Source organism: Nycticebus coucang, chromosome 11, assembly GCF_027406575.1.
Source record: "Nycticebus coucang isolate mNycCou1 chromosome 11, mNycCou1.pri, whole genome shotgun sequence".
Taxonomy (NCBI): domain Eukaryota; kingdom Metazoa; phylum Chordata; class Mammalia; order Primates; family Lorisidae; genus Nycticebus; species Nycticebus coucang.
The window spans coordinates 89001949-89021829 of NC_069790.1; the positions used below are offsets into that span (position 1 = coordinate 89001949).

The 19881-nt window shown below is 39.8% G+C and overlaps 1 protein-coding gene across 1 annotated transcript in view; it reads right to left on the minus strand.

Moving 5' to 3' along the window:
- Positions 1-13848: 13848 nt before the first annotated feature.
- The window catches only part of WNT2 (Wnt family member 2), a 44527-nt gene continuing 38494 nt past the window's right edge, over positions 13849-19881 (minus strand). The window contains exon 5 of the mRNA XM_053553834.1: positions 13849-18403. Within this exon, the coding sequence (XP_053409809.1) occupies positions 18174-18403 (230 nt within the window). The 3' untranslated portion in view covers positions 13849-18173. The remainder of the gene's footprint in view (positions 18404-19881) is intronic.

Below are 19881 nucleotides of genomic sequence, written 5' to 3' on the forward strand. Positions count from 1 at the left end.
GGGATGGTTGGTTTGTTTAAAAGAGGCAACTTGTGTCTAAAAACATTATCTTGAAATATAAAATTCATACCTAGAGAGGTGAGAAGCTCAAGCTTAAGAGAGAGGGAACAGATTCAAACCTTCATTCATGCTCACTTCAGGACACCTGCTCACTGAGGAAATTACCCCATTAGCTCACAAAATTACTTGTACTGTGCCCTCTCCCATGTCTGTTAAACATCACAAGCGTGCTGTGCCTGGTAGAGGTTGTCAAGACCTTCATGGTGGGCAGGATTCAGATTAGGTAGTAGATTGAAAGTCAGCAACATGGGGTAAGCGCTAATCTCCCCAGGACACACGCCACATGCCTAAGTCACCTTCATGTCTGATACAGTGGTCTCTCCTTGTCTGCGGTTTTCTGTTCCATGGTTTGAGTTACCTGCAGGCAACTGTGGTTGGAAAATAGGCGAGTATAGTTTAACAAGGTATTTTGAAAGAGAGACCACGTTTGCATAAGGTTTATTATGGCATATTGTTATAATGGTTCTTTTTTATTAATTATTGCGAATCTTTTACTGTGTCTAATTTATAAATTAAATTTTATCATAGGTGTGTCTGTGTAGGAAAAACATACTGTATATAAGGGTTGGTCCTTTCTGCTTTTTTAGGTAGCCCCATGGATAAGTGACCCCTCACCGTTCCAGGCGGACTGGAATTCCCTTATTGAAGCACCAGCTTCCATGTCAGGAAGCCTGATCCCAGCAATTTGGAGCTGAAGGTGGTGTTTATATCCCTGCCCCACCCCCAGGTTAGCTTTGGTCCATCTGTATCCTTGTCCCCGTAGGCTGTACTATCTGTATGTTGTATGTGCGACATTTACTGCAGTGGCTTCAAATCTCCCCTCATTCTCAGCATTGTGTAATTAAACATCAAATTCATATTCTGTGACCTTGGTAGATTGTACAGAGGGAGGAATATGAGCTTAGATTAAGACCTGGTTTCAACTTTCTGCTCAGCCTAAGCCTCAGCCTGTGCCCAGAATTAGCAACCACCGAGGAAATGACTGCAGAGACTAAGAAGACTCTCCCTTCCCTGAAATTTTAGTTCTTCTTGTTCTTGTTACTTCCACAAGTCTCAATGTCCTTAAAAAAATACACTTTTTTTGGATGATAGTAGCATAATTTTTTAATATCCCAAATTCCCTCCCTAAAAACACACGACAAATAGGATCGCAAAACTGAAACAAGAAGTGATCTGCTTCAGTCCACTACATCTTACCCCAAAGCAGAGGGCGCAGATTAACTTTTCAACTAGTTTACCTGGGTACTGTAACAAGTAGGTATAAAAGGAAGATATAAATCAGTTTAGAGCGGAATTCCTTTCTGAGAAGAGTCATTAGTGTGCCCAGATAGTTATGCTAATATCAGAGCACTGATATTAGACTCTCCTTATCCTAGGAAGAAGGTAGAGCAGAATCCTTTCAAAATTCCTGTGGCTTATTAGTTTGCAAAAAGAACCCTTGAGGCTTCTGGTAAAGAATGAGTTTGAGACCCACCCTCTTCTTCCAAAGAGTTGAAATTAGAGAAATCTGTTTCTGTTTTTAACGAGCTGTGCTCCAACAGATATCTGCTGGTGTGGAAGCTTCAAGGGCTCCCAAGGGGGGAACATCTTATGGGAGAATCTGCTGGTAATACAGGCTCCACATAAAAGCACGGAAGTTCTTTGGAAAGCAGAGGTTCTAGAAAAACATGTAGGTGAGGCTGAAAACCCCTGGATTTACCCATTCAGACATATTATCACTTTTTGAGAACAATGGCTAAATATGTGAGTGAAAATTAAAAGGACATACCCTTGGAGCCCAAGTGTGAGCCCTGGGCTGTTCAAGGGTCTGGATTGGCAAGGGAATCCCCCTGCCCCCACGGGGCTGGTGTTCACTGAACTGCTTTCTGTGAAAGCAACAGAAGCAGCAAGGCCTGCAATCTGAGGAGACTTTTGGTTAAGCTGTTTTCAGGGATTCCAAGGGAAGGGTTATTGGACAGTTTGCAGTGGGAGCCTTGAGAGAGATCCTGGATTTCTCCCTAGTTATGACACATGGATGAACAAGCAAAAGCTGGCAAAGAGGGTTATTCCATTATAGTAGCTTTGAACTGCCTTTAATTAAAGTGTGAGTTCCCAATGCTTCCATGCTTTACTTGGATGCTTCCTGAGCTATGTGATAAATAGGGAACTTTGAAATTACTATATAAAATCAGAATTTTCTTGACTTTAAGAAGTGTTTTGAAAGTATTTAGTAAGTATTTACTTGCCTTCTATTATGTTATTTTATTTTATTTTACGTTATTTTGTTTTGAGGCTAGGTCTCACTTTGTTGCTTAGGCTGCAGTGCAGTGGCAGTGATGTCCTCATAGCTCAGTGCAACCTCAGACTCCAGGGCTCAAGCAATCCTTCTGCCCCTGAGTAGCTGGGATTACAGGTGTATGTGTATGTCACCATACACAGCTAAGTTAGCTAAGTTTTTGTATTTTTTGTAGAGATCAAATCTCATTATGTTGCTCATGCTGGTCTTGAACTCCTGGCCTCGACCCATCCTCCCACCCAGGCCTCCCACAGTACTAGGATTATAGGTAGAAGCCATGGTGCCTCACCCTGTTCTCATATTTTAACTACTGCAGTTTTTTTTAAATTGGATTAACACTAAGGTCAATACTGTAATTTATCTGTGTCTCTCAGAAACTTTCAACAATAATTTTCCAGTTGTAACCAATCCAAAGAGTGCTATCAGCAAGAGGTTGGTTTGTATACTTATGCAAGATTCAAAGTTGTGGATTACCTTTATATATTTACAGTACCATGCTTGATGAGAGCTTAGTTTTCAAAGTGTAAATCAGAATTGCTTGAAAAATAGTTGAATCATTCATTTATTCATTCCTAATTTTAAAAAAGAATACCGATTTATTAAATACCTGCTGTGTGCCTTCTACTTTATAATTGAAAACAGAAAGAAAAATGAGAAGAGAAAAGAGAAATTGGTGTAAGGAAAGAAAAGGAGAAAGAGAGACTTCCTAAAGAGAATTCCTTATTATCCTTGGCTTGCATTGGAACTATAGCTTTACACATTAGATTAGCTTTAGTGAAAAGTTGACATTTTATAATATGAAGTCTTTTATGATAGTCTCTCCATTCATTCATAGTATCCCTTACTTACATTGCTGAAGTTTTGTGGGGATTTTCTTATAGATCTACACAGCATTTATTGTTTATTCCTAGTTTTTTTCTTTCTATCATGAGAAATAAAGTTCTAACCAATTTCCCTACTTTCAGTTAAGTCCTCCTCACATCCACACCTAAAAATTTATTCTTCTTCTTTTAGCTGACTGAAGAGTTTTAAAAATTATTTTCATCTCTCTATGAGATAAGAAATTATGTATTTTCATTGTTTTAATGGTTATCTTTAAAATTTTAACATGCTTAAAAATGTCTAAGGTTCACCAATATTTCTACCCTTCTCTAACCAATAGAAAAACCTTAAAATGCTTAAATTTGATCATCCCTTTTTATCTTGATAATGTTGCCAACCCACTTTATTTCATTTTGGTTTATTATCAGAAATTACTCAATACTACTTATTTTTAAAAATCAGGATTGTCTACATTTAACTGCATCTGTGCAAATTTCTTTGTTCATTATACCTTCTGGTATCTCAGTCCTTCCTTTTTGAATATTTTTCCTTTTTCCTAAAGTTCCCATAGAGAAAGTCTCCTCTTGGTAGATTTTGTTTGTCTTAAAATGTCTTTTTTTAAATGATAATTCAGCTGGATATAAAGTTATATATATATATATATATATATATTTTTTTTTTTTTTTTTTTGGCCAGGGCTGGGTTTGAACCCATCACCTCTGGCATATGGGGCTGGTGCCCTTCTCCTTTGAGCCACAGGTGCCGCCCAAAGTTATATATTTTTAAAAATGTTTTGATTTGTATTTATTTATTTAACCTTTTAAAAATTTCAGTAGATGTAGGGAGTAGGAGTAGGTTTTTGATACATGAATGACCTGTATAGTGGTGAGATAAAGGTTTTAGTGTACCCATCACTCAGATAGTATACCTAGTTCCCAAGACATGGTTTTTGATCCCTCAGCACCTTCCCAACTTTTCCTCTTCTGAGTCTCCATAGTCCATTATACCACTCTATATGGCCATATATACTCATTGTTTGCTCCTGCTTATAAGTGAGTATGTGTGGTATTTGATTTTTCATTCCCAAAATACTTCACTTAGGATAATAGCGTCCAGTTCTATCCAGGTTGCTGCAAAAGACACTATTTCATATATATATATATATCACATTTTGTTTATCCAGTCATCCGTTGATGAGCACTGAGGTTGATTTAATATCTTTGCAATTATGAGTTGTGCTGCGATAAACATATAAATGCATGTGTGTTTTCGATAAAATGACTTCTTTTCCTCTGGGTAGATAACCAGCAGAGGAATTTCCATATGGAATGGTAGGTCTATTTTTAGTTCTTTGAGGAATCTCCATCCTGTTTTCCATAGAGGTTGTACTAATTTACATTCCAACCAACTACATATGAGCATTCCCTTTTCATCACATCCACACTATTTTTTTTTTTTTTTTTACTTTTTAAGTAATGGCTATTCTGACAGGGGCATGTGGTTTAAATATGCATTTCTCTGATGATTAGTGATATTGAGCACATTTTAATGTTTGTTTTAGTCACTTGCATATCTTTTTTTGAAAAATGTTTTTTACCCACTTTTTAATGGGATCATTTTTTTTCTTGCTGATTTGAGATCCTTGAAGATTCTGGATATTAATCCTTTGTTGGATATATAGTTTACAAATATTTTTTCCCACTCTCTATGTTGTATTTTACTCTGTTGGTTATTTCTTTTTCTGTATGGAAACTTTTTAGTTCAACTAAATCCCACTTGTTTATTTTTGTTTTTGTCGTATTTACTTTTGGGGTCTTAGTAATAAATTCGTTGCCTAGGCTTATGTCCAGAAGGGTTTTTTTATAAATTTTATTATAGGATTTGTGTGATATCAGGTCTTATTTAAGTCTTTAATCCCTCTTCAGTTAATTTTTGTGTATGGTGAGAGAGAGGGATCCAATTTCATTCTTCTTCATGTGACTCTCAGATTTCCCCAGCATTATTTATTCAATAGAGCATCTTTTCCAAATTGTACATTGTTGTCTGCTTTGTCAATGATCAGTTGGTTGTCAGTATATGATTGACATTTTCTTTCAGGGTCTTGAAAATATATGCTTCTATTGCATTCTGGTTTTCATTGCTGCTTTGAAAAAAAATCTGCTATGTGTCTGATTATTATTCTTTATAGGCAACTTATCTTTCACTCTGGTAGCTTTTATCCATTCTGGAAAAATGCTTTTCTTTCCCCTTTCTTTCTGGAACTTCTATTATAAAGCATATGATGAAACTATTCATTTGATTTTCCATGTCTCTTAACCCCTTTCATATTTCCCTTTCTTTAAATATTGGGCAGCATTCTGGGTAATTTCCTTAGATCTATCTTCCACTTCATTAACACTCCTTTAAATAGCACTTATTTTTCTTTTCACCACATTATAAAGACCAATGAAAAGACACACTTAATAAACATCAGGACCGGACTCTTACATTTAGCAATCAACAACATTGGTATAAAAAAATAACTACTTTATAAAAGTTTTGTTGGAATGCTTTGTTCTTTCTACACAACAAAAACTAAAATGCCTAATATACACTTAGTAATAAATATAGTTCTTGGGGATTTTTTTACCCATAGCAGTATTTTCTAAAACTCTCCTTTTAGCAGTTAGGCCTTGCCACTGTAGTTGTCTGAATTCATAAAACTGTCATAACCAGTAGCTTTCTTCTTATTTCTCAGGCTTTCTTCTTCTGACAAGATTTTTTTTTCCTTTAAAGTCATTAAAATGTTCTCCTTTTGCCATAGTTGCTGCTGATAAACACCTTGGTTTTGTGATTTGGCAAAGTATTACCCTCCACCACCATGAGGACCAGAGCTTCTGCCTTCTCTCCCTTTATGGGCCCAGAACTTGTAGATTGCTGTAACCACCAAAGTCTGTTTTAACCTCCACCACCTCCAAAATTGCTCTGTCATTACCAACTGCATTATAACCATCCCCACTGCCATCATATCCACTATCACCATGGCTGCCACCCAAACTGTCACAACTCTTGGTGTTTCTTTCATGATTGAAGCTGCCATTCCCTTTAAAATGATCTTCACAACCATTGCCAAAGTTTTCAGAACACTTTGACCTAGATGATGAACCTGCAATCTCTTGTTTAACCAGGACTCTCCTCACTTCACAGGTTATAGCCATTGAGCTTACCATGTGTCTGAGTGACAATTGTATCTATGGAATTATGATCACCAAAGGTTACAAAGGAAAAGCCTCTCTTCTTGTCACTGCCACAGTCAGTAATGATTTCCAGCACTTCAGTCTTTCCATACAGCTCACAATAATCTATTACATGATGTTCTTCAATGTCTTCCTTAATGCTACAAGATCTTTTTCATAGGTAACTGGGCACCTAATATCTGGAAATCTTTTTTTGAAACATTCTTCTTGGGTTTCACAACACTTCCACTTTGTGTGGGCTTGCATTCATGAATCTGCTTGCATCTCAGTGGCAGATATGACAAGCCCAAAGATTTTGGAGTGTGTGGTGTTAGAATGCTTGATGCGGATCACTACACTGTGGTCATTTCTCATTGCTTAAAATGGCTTTTAAGTTGCTTCTGGTTATTTTTCAGTTTAAACTTTTAACGAGGAGCTCTTCAGTTATTTAGGCTCCTTGTGAGAGTGACTTAGATATGATGGCAATAGGAGGAAAGACTTTAGCAATGCTATGATCATAGGCAGAAAACCACTGAGTTTTTAATACCAATGGTTAAGCTTTTAATTCCTGGATGATTTTTTTCAAATATCTTTTAGCTTAATAATTTCTTTCTTACATACCTTATTCATATAAGTGATTCATTTTTTAATTTTCTTTTACATTCTTAAACAGACTTGCTTACATAGTCTCTCTCTCTCTCTCTCTCTATATATATATATATCAATTTTTATCATCTGATATTCTTGGGGATCTAATTCTATGGCTTTTTTTTCCCCTGTGACTTTTTATCATGATGACTTATTTTGTGATGTGTTTTGTAATTCTAGATTTACAAAATTAGAGTCAGGTTTGGTTAACCTTTATCTGTAAGAATATTCTTCAGCATAGTTGACTTTATGACTCAAAAAAAAGAAAAGAAAATACCACCCTCCTGGAGGTTTTGGTCTCAAATCTGAGAACTTTTGTTTTTAGGTTAATTTTTTGAGTAGGCAATTCCTGGAACATACAAGTAGTGTAAACGCTAACATCAGATTAAGATGAGAAGAGGATGGTAGCTGTAAATGGTTAGAGGATACGTTTTCCCTACATCAATCCCATGTCACAACAAAATAGTTCCTTATTATTATTATTATTTTTTTTGTAGAGACAGAGTCTCACTGTACCACCCTCAGGTAGAGTGCCGTGGCGTCACACGGCTCACAGCAACCTCTAACTCTTGGGCTTACGCGATTCTCTTGCCTCAGCCTAAAATAGTTCTTTATTGATTCCCTGTGCTGGTGGTCAGATTTTTCCATTATGTAATATATAGGTAGCCCCTTGAAGTTCCTGACTTTATGTGGGAGAAAATGGGATGTTATGTCTTAAAATTAATTCAAATTCCTCACTGCAAAAAGGCCCAAGGCCTTATTTTCTACGCTGACATGGTCTTTAAAATTCCAACTTCTAGATAGAAACATTAGTAAACTTCCATTAAGGCACTAAAGCTTGAATTTTCAGATTTCTCTTTGTTTTGGCCTTTGGAACTTTCCAATATCTAAGGGTTGAGGTGGGGAGAGTTCACTAATATATATCAAAGGATACTTATTTTACTTTATATAGAATTTCTAAGCATTTTGTAGCAGGAGGCTTTTGAGGGGAGATACTTGGTTTGCCATATCAGAGGTAAAAGTCTTGTTTATTTCATTTGCCTTCTCAGTTTTGTTTTCTCAAGCACTAGGGAAAATTTTTGGCAGATAGTAAGTTGTACCAAATATTTGTTGAATAAATAATTGTTGACTTAAATAATACGGCTGACTAATATTCATGCATTTTAAAAGAAAATTTCAGAAGATAGGTTCTTTTCTTAAATTTTATTTTATTATCATTATTATTATTTTGAGACAGAGTCTTACTCTGTTGCCCAGGTTAGAGTGCCGTGGCATCAGCCTAGCTCATAGCAACCTCAGACTCCTGAGTTTAAGTAGATCTTCTTGCCTCAACTTCCCAAGTAGCTTGGACTACAGGTGCCTGCCACAATGCTGACTAACTTTTCTATTTTTAGTAGAGATGGGGTCTTACTCTTGCCCAGGGTAGCCACAGGTAGCATTGGTAAGGGTGAGAATTTCAGGCTCTGTTTAAGGACAATGAAAGAAAAATGACATTTAGGGGTGTCAATGCAATCTACTTTGGGAATCCGATTCTGCTATAAGGAAAATTGCTTACAAGTCCAAGAAATAGAAAAATTGCTTTTGGCCATCATCTCACACTATTATTTGCTCCAAAAGAATGAATCATATTCTACTCAGGATTAAACTCCCTAGGTTTTATTATTTATTTATTTATTTTACTTATTTATTTAAAGTACCACCTTCTTCATGATCTCATTTTTCTTAGCCTCTTTCTAACAAATTAAAATGCCTGTCTGGGGACAGTTTTCCCCCATCATGAATAAACATGAGTGTAAATCTATTCCATACACTTTTAGAATAATTGTAATAGGAATTCTCTACCCTTTCCCTTGACCCCTAACTTAAGATTCCATTTACACAAAGATTCTCTCTCTTGCTCTCTTATGCTCCTCAGATATTAAGTCGTGTAAGGACTTCTCCTTGGTTCCCTTACTTCCTAAAGAGACTTTTCTTTTATTAATTTATTTGCCACCATCAGAAACAATTCCAACCATAAGGTTGGACTTAGTGAAGAGTCACTTAGTGAAGAGTCACCTTTCATAAGCTTACAAGCCTTCTATGACCAAGAGTCAAGTGACTCTCCACATGACAGTCAATTAGAGGTCAGTACAGGGAACTCATATTCAGCCCTTCTGGACTGTTTCAATATTAGAAGGTAGGGGAGAGATTACCTAAGAACATTATCCAACAATCTAGTACTATACAAATCACTCTCCATTTGCTCTATGGAGAAAAAGACCACCCATAGTTCATGTTAAACAAGGCAAAAATATTATCGTTAGTAGATAACAGTATCATATTTGTATACACTTTGTGCTTTTAACTATCTTACAATATATTATTACATTTGAACATAATTCAGAAAAAATTTTCATGGACATTGTTGCTAAGAAAATTCTGTCTCCCTTCTTCAGTGAAAGAGGGCAAGATTTTTATGAAAAGTATTTTCAAATGTTATTGACATGTTAATTCAACCTTAGTAATCAAGCATTAGTCAGCTGTTTGGGGAAAACTCTGAAATAAATTATGATTCATACAATGTCTCAGTTGATATGTAACATTTTAGATTAGGAACTATCTTCAATTATGGAGTGACTCTCCACATGACAGAGACAGTCGATTTCTTATGACTGGAAATCTCAGATTTTTTAGGAAAGTCTTAGAACTATTTTATTTTGAATAAAAGCACCTTATTAAATCTATCAGTAAAAGTCATTTCCTTTCTAGTAGAGCTTTGTTACATGTGTATGTACATATGATTTGCTGTCTAGATTTCATATAAATTAAATTAAAAAAATTCAGAAATCCTTTGGGAGTCCACACATCCTCATATTTGTTTGGAAAACAGTTGTTGAACCCATGAAGTCATTTTCAGTAGCCAATTAGGCAGAGTACTTCTCACTGAATTTTAATCAATGTGAAATCTGGTATTCTAGAAGAAACACTGGAGTGAGAGTTAGAAGACAAGTACAGTAGGGTCTCCACAGGTGACCACCTCCCTACATTGACCACCTTCACAATTTGACTTGATTTTCATAGACTGGACATGCACTGAATGTACGTATCTGTATGGTAGGTCTAGCTCCTTATGTTGACCATTCTGTTTGTAGACTAGCTTGTTGTTGTCTCTTGGATGATTGACTTACAGAGGTTTTATTATATTTGGGTTTGAACTGTGCCTTTCATAAGCTTACAAGCCTTCTATGACCTGGAGCAATTTACTAAATCTGAAATTTGCTTACCTTGAAATGAGGATCATCCTATCTACATTGCAGGGTGGGTCTAAGTACTAATTCAGTCAGGCAGGTGGAAGCCCTTGTAAAGTAAAAGGTGTTAAGTGTTAGTTCTTCCAGCAAGCTCTGAGCAAGGGCCTGTCTGCCATGGTCACAACTGCATTTCCAGTCTGTGGCACAGCAGTTGACTCACAGGAGATGTTCAGTGTAGACTTACTGAATGAATAACAACTGTCCTTCCCTGGAGATGAATCAGAGTGTCTTGCTCACATCACAGTCTGAACCATGAGCTTTCTTTTGTTTCCTTGTGAATAAAATCCAGAGGTTGAAATAAATTACTTGCAAAGTTTCTTCTTCCAAATGTGGCATTCTGTGATTCCAGGAACCATCACTCTCAGGGTCCTGGAAATATTATGTAACTCTCTGCTCTGTTGAAGTCCATTAGTGCAACAGAACAACATGATTTTCAGAAAGATTTTAATTTTCTGTCTACAATGGGCAGCCCAGAGGGATCCTCTTGACTCACCATTTGGTCAGTTCAGAAAATTAAAAGAAGAAATTTGCCAGTGAATGGTTAATAGCCAGAGGAAGCATTCACATTCATTTGTCTGTATAGACAGTCCACTGAGTAATTCTTACTCCAGTTACTAACCCCTGTAGAAGAGGAAAATTTCTCATCTGTGAATCATGATTCTAATAAAATCTCCAAGGGCTGGTGTAAATACTTTTAAAAACACTAGTGCTTGTTTTTTCATGAGAGTTGCTGAGAAGATAAGGCATTGTTTATAGTTACAGCAATATATAGGAAAATTAAACTCGTACTCCCCTCGTCTCCTGGTTGTATTCTTAGGCCGGGAATATTTGTCTTGATCAAGCACAATTCCAAAATGACGACTCAGAGTTCAAGGCCTTTCACGAAGCCTTCATTACTATTGGAGAGTAATGATCAAGGGGCAGATGCCAAAGTTTATATGGGCGGGTAGACTTTGGGAGACTCCACTTTAGATGTAGTTTTCTGTATTTCCTGCTATTTGTTCGGCTGGTGTGCGACCTCCACCTGTAACATGAGGCCCCTAAACATTTACAGATGGGTTTGCGAAGCTCCCGAGCCTTTGCTGAAGCAGCCGGTGTGAGCAGTCCGGCTGAGGGGCTACTAGATGCATCTTATTTAATTGTTTGAATTGGGTTTATCGGCAGTAATGCGATTCCTCTTGTCTGTGGAACTTAGGAAAGCCTGAGATGCTATTAAAATAGGAATGAGTGGACTGCCTGGGGAAGTCCAGAGCCTGTGATTCAATTACAGGGGCTTTCACAGGGTTGGTCACTACTCAGAAATTACAAAATCAAGTTGAGAGTCCAAAAACAATGTAAATGTTAAGTGGATCATGCCGATCAGATTTGAATCATGCTCTTATCTAGAACTGGATAATGCCGTGAAGGAACAGATCGTAAGCTCTTTGTTCATCCAAATGATTCTTGTCTGCTCTTTACTTCTTTGGGCAGCATAAAATGTAAATACGGTTTATATTTAGCCCATCTGGTTCATGAAAAATTTTCAAGGCTAAGAAGACAGGGTTTCTGATTCCTGGGGTTACCCTTCTTGTCATCCACAGCCCAGGCCTGTCTCTTCCCCCACTCTTCCTCATCTTACCTCCAGCACAGCTCTCCCTTTCCTGCTCTTTGTTAGCATGCATTTCGAATCCTCCACTCTGCTAAAATATCACCCGCACAAGGCCAAAGTTATTGGTAGTTGGGGTAAACTGGCAGAGATGGGGTTTCAGCAAACAACCTGCAAATGATACCCACTCTGGCCTTCAACTTGAAATTCTCCCTCTTCCCTTGACAATCAGACTTTCTGCTTTTTCAGTATCTCCTGTTTATCATTATCTTCTTCTCTGACTGTCTTGAGAAACTCAACCTTATTCAACTATGTGATGCTCAGCTATGATGTTCTCACTGCTCCACCTTCCAGGCCATACATATTTAGCAATTTGGAGATTCTCCCTCCTACCCCTGAGTGTTGTGAAACTGGGAAATTCCTAGGAACGATTCGGCCCCCAGCTTCTTAACCCACATTATTGTTTCTCCTTGTAAACCTTCTATCTTTCCTTTGATTCCCCCTGGTTAAAGATTATTCTTAAACACCCGGGAACCTTATGCCTGCCAGCCTGCAAGGATGTACAGGCTAACCCATGTGAGCCACAAGTCAAGTCTTAGCTTTTTCCTCCTGCCTCATGATACTGAGATGGTCTTTTCCCAACAGACTCCTTCCTAGCTAGTCCAATACACTAATACTGGGGATCAACCCCATAAAACTGAGATTCCCAGTGAGGTGTTCCTAACAGAATGTGGCTCGCAAGTGAAGGAAGCACTTAACCCAAAGTGTTCGACTAGTGGTTCGCAACCTGGAACCATTTCACTGTCCCCCTGAGGTACAAGTGGCAATGCCTGGACATAGTTTTGGTTGTTACAACTGAAGGCTGCGGCAGTTGCTTCTGAACATCTTAGAATGTGTAGGGGAGCCCTCCTGCACAAAGGGTTAGATAAGGGAAAGTTCATTGATAATCTCTGGTCAAAAATATTTTGGGGAAGTGTCCTTTGAAAAATACACATAGCTGGACATGGTGGTGTGTATTTGTAGTCCCAGCTACTGAGGTGGCTTGCTTGAGCTCAAGGAGTTTAAAGCCAGTCTGGGCAACGTAGCAAGACCCGCATCTCAAAAACAAAAGCTCAAACTCAAAAAACCACGCATACACACAGACATATGAGTTGCCAATTCTTTTTCAGATACACAAGTAGGTGCAGAGTCTCTGTATGGAATGATGGAACTGTAGAGAGACAGTGAGCAGTCTAACTATGGGACCATGTTGGGGTACTTAAAGAGCAGAACCAGACTAAGGTCACCCCAAAGTCTAGCTCAGTGGGGAAGAGGAATGTGGGGGTTGTGTGTCCTTTGCTAGAGGAGAATTCACTCCCATTTTATTTTTTAATTATTTTTCTTTTTTAAAATTTCTATACTATAATTCTTTGGGTTTTTTTCTATACTTTTTTTTTTTTTAACCCTTTAACCTATTCCTATAGGAAGTTCATTCCTATTTTCTGGTTAGCAGCCCACACAATCAGATCTCAGTAACTGGGCAAGAGATCTTGTATGTTTCTTATCAAGCTGAGAAAATGTTATTTCAGCCCAGAGTAAGCACTTACAGGGAAAGCAATAATTCAGTGTAGTCGACAGGAGTGAGTTAGCTCCAGGGGAGAGACATTGAGTTTATAAACACTGCCAAAACACCAAGGGGGCAAGCGCTTAGCTGGTACCTACAGCAAAACACAGGATGAAAATCTGGCATAATTTCTCTATTTTGAATTTGTCTTATCCGTCAATTTTAGAAATAGTTATCAGTAAGGTAAGTCAGTTACCTTTCCTGAAAATCTTTATAAACTTTAAAGATGCTTCTTGATCACGTTATTTTAAGTGTGGTCCTGAGAAAAGACAAGGGAATAGTTCCCATAACCTGTAGGGATTTCTTTTCACCAGAGGGTTTGGTAAGACTACCATGAGTTTAAAATAACAAAGTTAACACTGAAAATTCACTTTATTATGTTTTGATTTCACAGAAAATGCAGACTTGTAAATAACAATAGTTCTTTGTAACAATCTGTGTGACACTTTTATTAGCTCGTGGAAGTGGGAGGTTTGGTTACACAGGAATCCATGTGAATATGAGGGGAAAAAAGCAAGTGCTGGAACAACTATGATTTAGAAAAATAATCATCATGTTGAGTTTTGCAAACCACCTGTCACCTTGCTGATCCTCAGAAAAAATGTAAAGAAAATTCTCATGGTCGAGTGAAAATGTTCTCTACCTAGGTAAGGAGAAGGTCAAAAGAAGCCCGGCTTAGCTGTCAGCTCACACTAGCAGATTGCTTTTCAGAAGTTTAGCACAGACCTGACAAAGCTATTTACCAGAGTTGGAACTGGCAAGGTCTATTTGTTGAGTACAACTCTTGCTCTCAAGATAAGGAAACCCAGGTTGAAGTACAGTAAATAGACACAAAAGAATGGTTCTGGTCCACTGGACACCTCACTGAGCCTTTATTTTGAGAGCTGGCAAGAGGGAGAGATGGATGTTTTTCAGCTGAGCAAGACAACACCAGCCCTGGGCCGGCTTTTAATAACTGAGAAGTAATAACAATATCCTGACCTGAAAAAGCAGAGCGCATGCCCGGTCATGTTGGCCGCTTTGGAGACAGCCCTGCTTTAGGTCTCATGAAGTCAATGTGAGGTTCCTTCATAAATAACTATAGCCCAGAATTGGATTTTCTGACTTTAAAGCTACCTAACTTTTTCCAGACATCATAATAATTCTAACAAAAAGGAATATAGCTGTGACAATTTCAAAATGGCTCTTGAAATTAATCCTGGCCACTTGGAACAGAGCTACACAGCAGGTAAGGACGTAGCAGCCATGGCCTGGGCCCCTGAGCCCATGGGCCTCACAGTGTCCCAGGAATTAGTGCTGAGCCTCTGGAACAGAAGCAGTGGCAGGAAGATGGGCAGGGTTCCCAGCAAGAGCACAAAAGACCATGTCCGTGATCACCAAGCTCAGGCAGTCACCTGGCAAAAGCCACCCAGCTCTTTCCCTCTCTCATCCTTTCCTATCCTCTGGCTGCACCCAGACTGGACTGCTGTGGGAGAGACCCTTCTTTTCAGAAGTCTATTTCAAGCTGGTGACATGGGATGAGTGAGAGCAGATAGTTAGTGCTCTGGGGTGCCTTGTGTCTTTCCCAATTCCATCCTGAAGCATCTGTAGTCCAGTAACATGCCGCTTAGCCCTCATCCCCCAGGGGTACAGAGCCAGAGCCGAGTGTGGTCACAGCACCGGGGCCTTTTGTGCTTGGGTGTGTCAGGAGAGGGAGTAGCCTCATCTTTAAGGCAGAGTGTTCACTCTTTCAGACCATGAGGGGACTGTGCAGGATGCTGTGACCAGAATGCACCTTGCTAAAACATCCTCTGAGGATACAGACAAACACCAGTCAACACCACAAACCAATTTAGGCAAGTTGAAGAAAGCAACTCATAGGATAAGTCTGAGAGTTCCATGCAGATTACATCTTTATTGTAGAAAACTCCAGTTAACTCGTCTATATCTCCTATTGTAGGACCTTTTTTGGACATTGCAGAAAATTAATGAGCATTATCTTGGAACTAGAAAACTTTAATTTATAATAAGATTTTTTATTAGGAGGGAATTCGTAAGGACATTTGGCCAGAATGGATTTGACTTTTTTAGCCGGGGTGTGGTTCGTGCCATACTTTTCCTTAAAAGCATCAGATAACAAGGAGTTTTGTGTATTTCAGAATCCTGGAATACTGATCTTCCACTGAGCCCTAAAAAACTGAGTTGAAAATTATCTTTTTTTTAAAGGTTTTTTTTTTTTTTCAAATAATAGAATAGAAATTTCCTCTTTCAGAAGAAAACACACACACACCAAATTTCACCCTCTCATTTTGCCCTCCTCAGTGGCAGTGCCTGCCACGGTTGCCATATTCTGCCTTGTAGATGAGGACATTTATGTAGATTTCTATAGGGCTAGGCCTTGCCCCCTTGCTACTTGTCAGGAGGGATGCATTTCAGTGTAAAAAAGTCAGATCTAAACATGGCAGGAATACAAAAAACAACGAGCATCCCTGGAAGCTAGAATTATTTAGAATCCACTGAATTAATGCTGTGAGAAACTAGTTTGGTTCATGGATAAAGTGCTTCGCTTTCTCAAACACTCCTAGAGTGTGGCTCTATTTGTGATGGAGATCTGGGAAATGGCCTATATGTGTAGAGATCCCTTTGCCTCTCCTGCTCTCAGTTTCCCCAAACTGAGGGGAGCTACAATGTCTTCTAAGACCCTTTCCATTCCTAACCGTTTCCGTGGCTTTATGATTTTGCAGTTCATCTAGTAGGAAGAAGAGCTCATGGCTTTGGGATCCCGAAGAAAGTGCCTTTGCCTTCCCATGAAGGCACTCACAGCAAGCTCCAGTGGAGCTGAGGCTGAGCAGCTGGTACGTGCCCAGCCTAACCCCACACTGAGCTCAGAGCAGCTACTGTCCTGCCCCACTGGTCCTGCCCTCTGAATCCATAGAATAAAAAGGGCCACTTTGGAAAAGGTAGACAACTAATTAAGGGGCTTGGGAGTGCAGGAAAGGGGGTGAATCCTGTCATTTTTAAGAAGCGTACGAGGCACATATCAACTTTGACAAAGTACTCTAGCGGGTTGTTTTCCACGAGCCTCAGTCTCAGTGACCTGCTGCAAAGTAAGAATAGAGAAGTTGAAGGCCAATGTGCTAAAAAATGAGCAAGCATCAATAACTTGACACCAGAGGCATAGAATGATCTATCCTGTTAGTTAATGTAGCTCCTGTGAGGAAATCCTGTGAACAAAAACCAAATTGTTCCAGAGATGAGAAGTAGCTCTGTTTCACCTTTCTTTCATTTACTATGCAAAACGAGGCAGGCAGTCTCTCCATTTTCCCCGAATATCATCTTTTGGCTGATGGCAGAAGCCAACCACAATTTGCATAGCGATGTTCCCATAATTACAGTGTGTCCCTTAAATATAGTCTCCAAGTTATGATTTGTTTGCAATATAATACGGGAGGATTACCAACTTCATACGCAAAGCTGTGTGTCATTTGCTTTAGGCTACAGCATCACGTCATCTTGTAAGCATGGAAGAAATATAATTAAGCATGACAGGTCTTTAAGAAGTGTCTGAAGGGCAAGGGGTACTGGCTGCTGTGCCTCAGCACACGTGGCCAACTTCTCTTAGGCATTTGCTTATGGTAAAGGCTGCCCCAGGTGTGATTTAGCTCTGGAAATCTCTCTGTCAGCATTTTGGTTCACTGCTCTTGTCATCCCAAAAGTTTTCATTCTCAAAGTCATGTCAGTTACAAAATGCCCGGGGTCAAAGCATCACACCAGATAGGAATTTTATTCTCCCTTTTTTTTCTTTGTCTGTACAGACACATTTGCTGATACTCCATGAACTGAATTAATTTCTGCCATATTCACCTAATAGTTACACAGTGGGGCCAGGTCGCCTACAGTCTCTTTTATTCCCTTCTGATCCTGAGTGAGAAGGAAGTCTCATCCCCACAAGATTCTTTACATCAGGGGCAGGTAATGCAGAGCAGACCCTTTCTGAGGCTTTTGCTATTGCCACTGTATCAAAGCACATACATTCCCACCTTACCACATCAGATTTTAATGTGGCAACAATGCCCTATTTGTGGGCATTGACTGGAAACTATGCATTGTAAGCCTGAAGTTTATTGAAAGCCATCCTTCTTCAGACAATTACCAATCACCCCTGGGGCTGGTGGCTATGAAAACAATACATCAGACACAGAAAGCCTCCTTTGGTTTTGTCAAGAATTAAAGTTAACTCAGTGTCTGTTGATTGCGCTTTCTTTACCCCTTGAAGAGACGTATGGAATTTCTTAACCGGGAGCATTTGTTGGAAGATGCAGAGACAACTGCTTTGAGATATTCTTTTTTTTTTTTTTTTTTTTTTCCTGCCTGGCCAATTGCTCTAGAAAGAGGAAAAATCTAGGTGGAGGGCGACTGTGGTCTGGGCTCAGCACCCTCCCCTTAGAGTAGCCCGTCATACCCTTTCCTAAGAGAACTCACTAGAGAGCGGCTTCCCCAGAGTGCTGGAGGACGGATGGAACAGGTGTGCTTTACCTGCAGCATGTGGGGCCCTGAGGGAGGGAAAGGGGGCTTCTGTTGAGACAGAGGCCACATGCCTTAGGAAACAACCCCCCAGAGAGAACCCAAAGGTCCAGTGTCTTTGTAGATCCGATGGAGTCCTTGCAGGAGGGAAGGTGGATGGTGACCTCTGTAGGGGTCATGTGGGGGTCGTCCAGTCGGCGTTCTTGGGGGCCTTGCACGTGTGCACATCCAAGGCCTCCAGGCAGTCCTGACAGCGCACGGCGCAGCACCAGTGGAACTTACACTCGCATTTGGTCATCCGGGTGACACGGGAGGTGTCGTAGCCTCTCCCGCAGCACATGACTTCACAGCTGTCCATGCCCCGGGAAGTCAGGTTGCACACACGGCCTGCTGTACCCAGGGAGCCTAGAAGATAAGACAGGGTGATGTCAGTGAAAAGGTCGGGCAGAACACAATATGCTTTGGGAGGAGAAGAGTTGCAGGTTCATCCTCCAGGACAAGCCTGGGGCTGTCACAGCTGTTCTGGGGCCTGTGCCCTGTGTAATCCTCTGTGCAAGCTTCAGGGACTATGGTGATCCTAAGAAGGCCCAGTGCAGGAAGGATGGATGTGACACTTGGATTTGCCTTGGGCAACATGCATTTAGCTCTCCCACTTCTGAGTTGGATAAACTTTTCAGATTATCCTTACCAGGCCTTAAATTATATGATCCTTTAATAGGCAAGACCACAAAGAATGAAAGAAGAATCTCTCCTGTTTCCTCTCTCCTGACCTCAAATCAAATTAAGGAAGACGTGCCTCAAAATTCATCAGGGCATGGAATTCTTAAAGGGAGGGAATTCTGTCTCCCCAGACCTGATTACACTGGCTTATCAGAAAGGAAATAGAACTGCAGTTGCTGAAGGGGAGGTGTGGCCATCATGTGTGAGACCTTGAGGAAGGTCCCTGCGGGATTTATCACGTAACTGTCACCCCTGCTGCAGCCTAACAGACCATATAGATGTGTGGGGGTCCCTGGGGGAGGCCAGGATTCTAGGCCTTTAATGAACAAAACTGGAATCAAAAACCCATTGGCAATTACAGATGGAACATCATCTTAGTTAATCAGGTGATGTGTGCTTAACAGCAATCCTTATTTGTTTGTTTATGAAAAAGAATTTCAAGGATAAAAAGCCTTTCAATTTGCTTTGCTCCTAGGGAAGCACACAGAATTCTCTTACAAGAACATGATCAGACAATAGAGCCAAGGGTAGCAGACATTCTTAGAGAGTTTACTCAGCTTCCGAGAGTCCTTTCCACTTCCACCTCCACCACAGGGATGGGTGCCTGGCAGCCACTTTGGACAACATGTCCCTGTGCACTGATGGCAGGTGATTGGACCAGGGGTGAGCACCTGACTCAGGCTGGGCCAATCAGGTAGATTTCCTTGGAGAGTGTGAGATTGACAGCCAGTCAACATCTTCAGTTTAAACTCAGTTGCCTTTGGCAACCATGTGCCACAATGAGGTTGGTGGACTAGAGGAGATTCCCCGACAAGCAGAAACACAGCAAATGCACAGTGACTTTGAAGACCAGACATGGAAAGAGAAAGCTGCCCAGATCCCAAACCATTTTCTGGTTCTGCATCCACTTCTTCCTGAGGCCTGGCTGCATTCCAACCTTTGAATTCCTAGAGACTCTGTATCTTCATAAGAAATTTTCCCTTGTAGCTTAAACTGCTTGTGTTTCTATCACTTGAAATCAACTATCCTAAATAATTGACCAACCTGGAGAAGCTAAACTAAGCAAAACAAAACTTATAGCAGGACGAAACAGACAATGACTCAATTCATTTCCAGCTTCTCCATCATTTAACTAGGAATGTCTCCCTCTTTGTAGCTCCTAC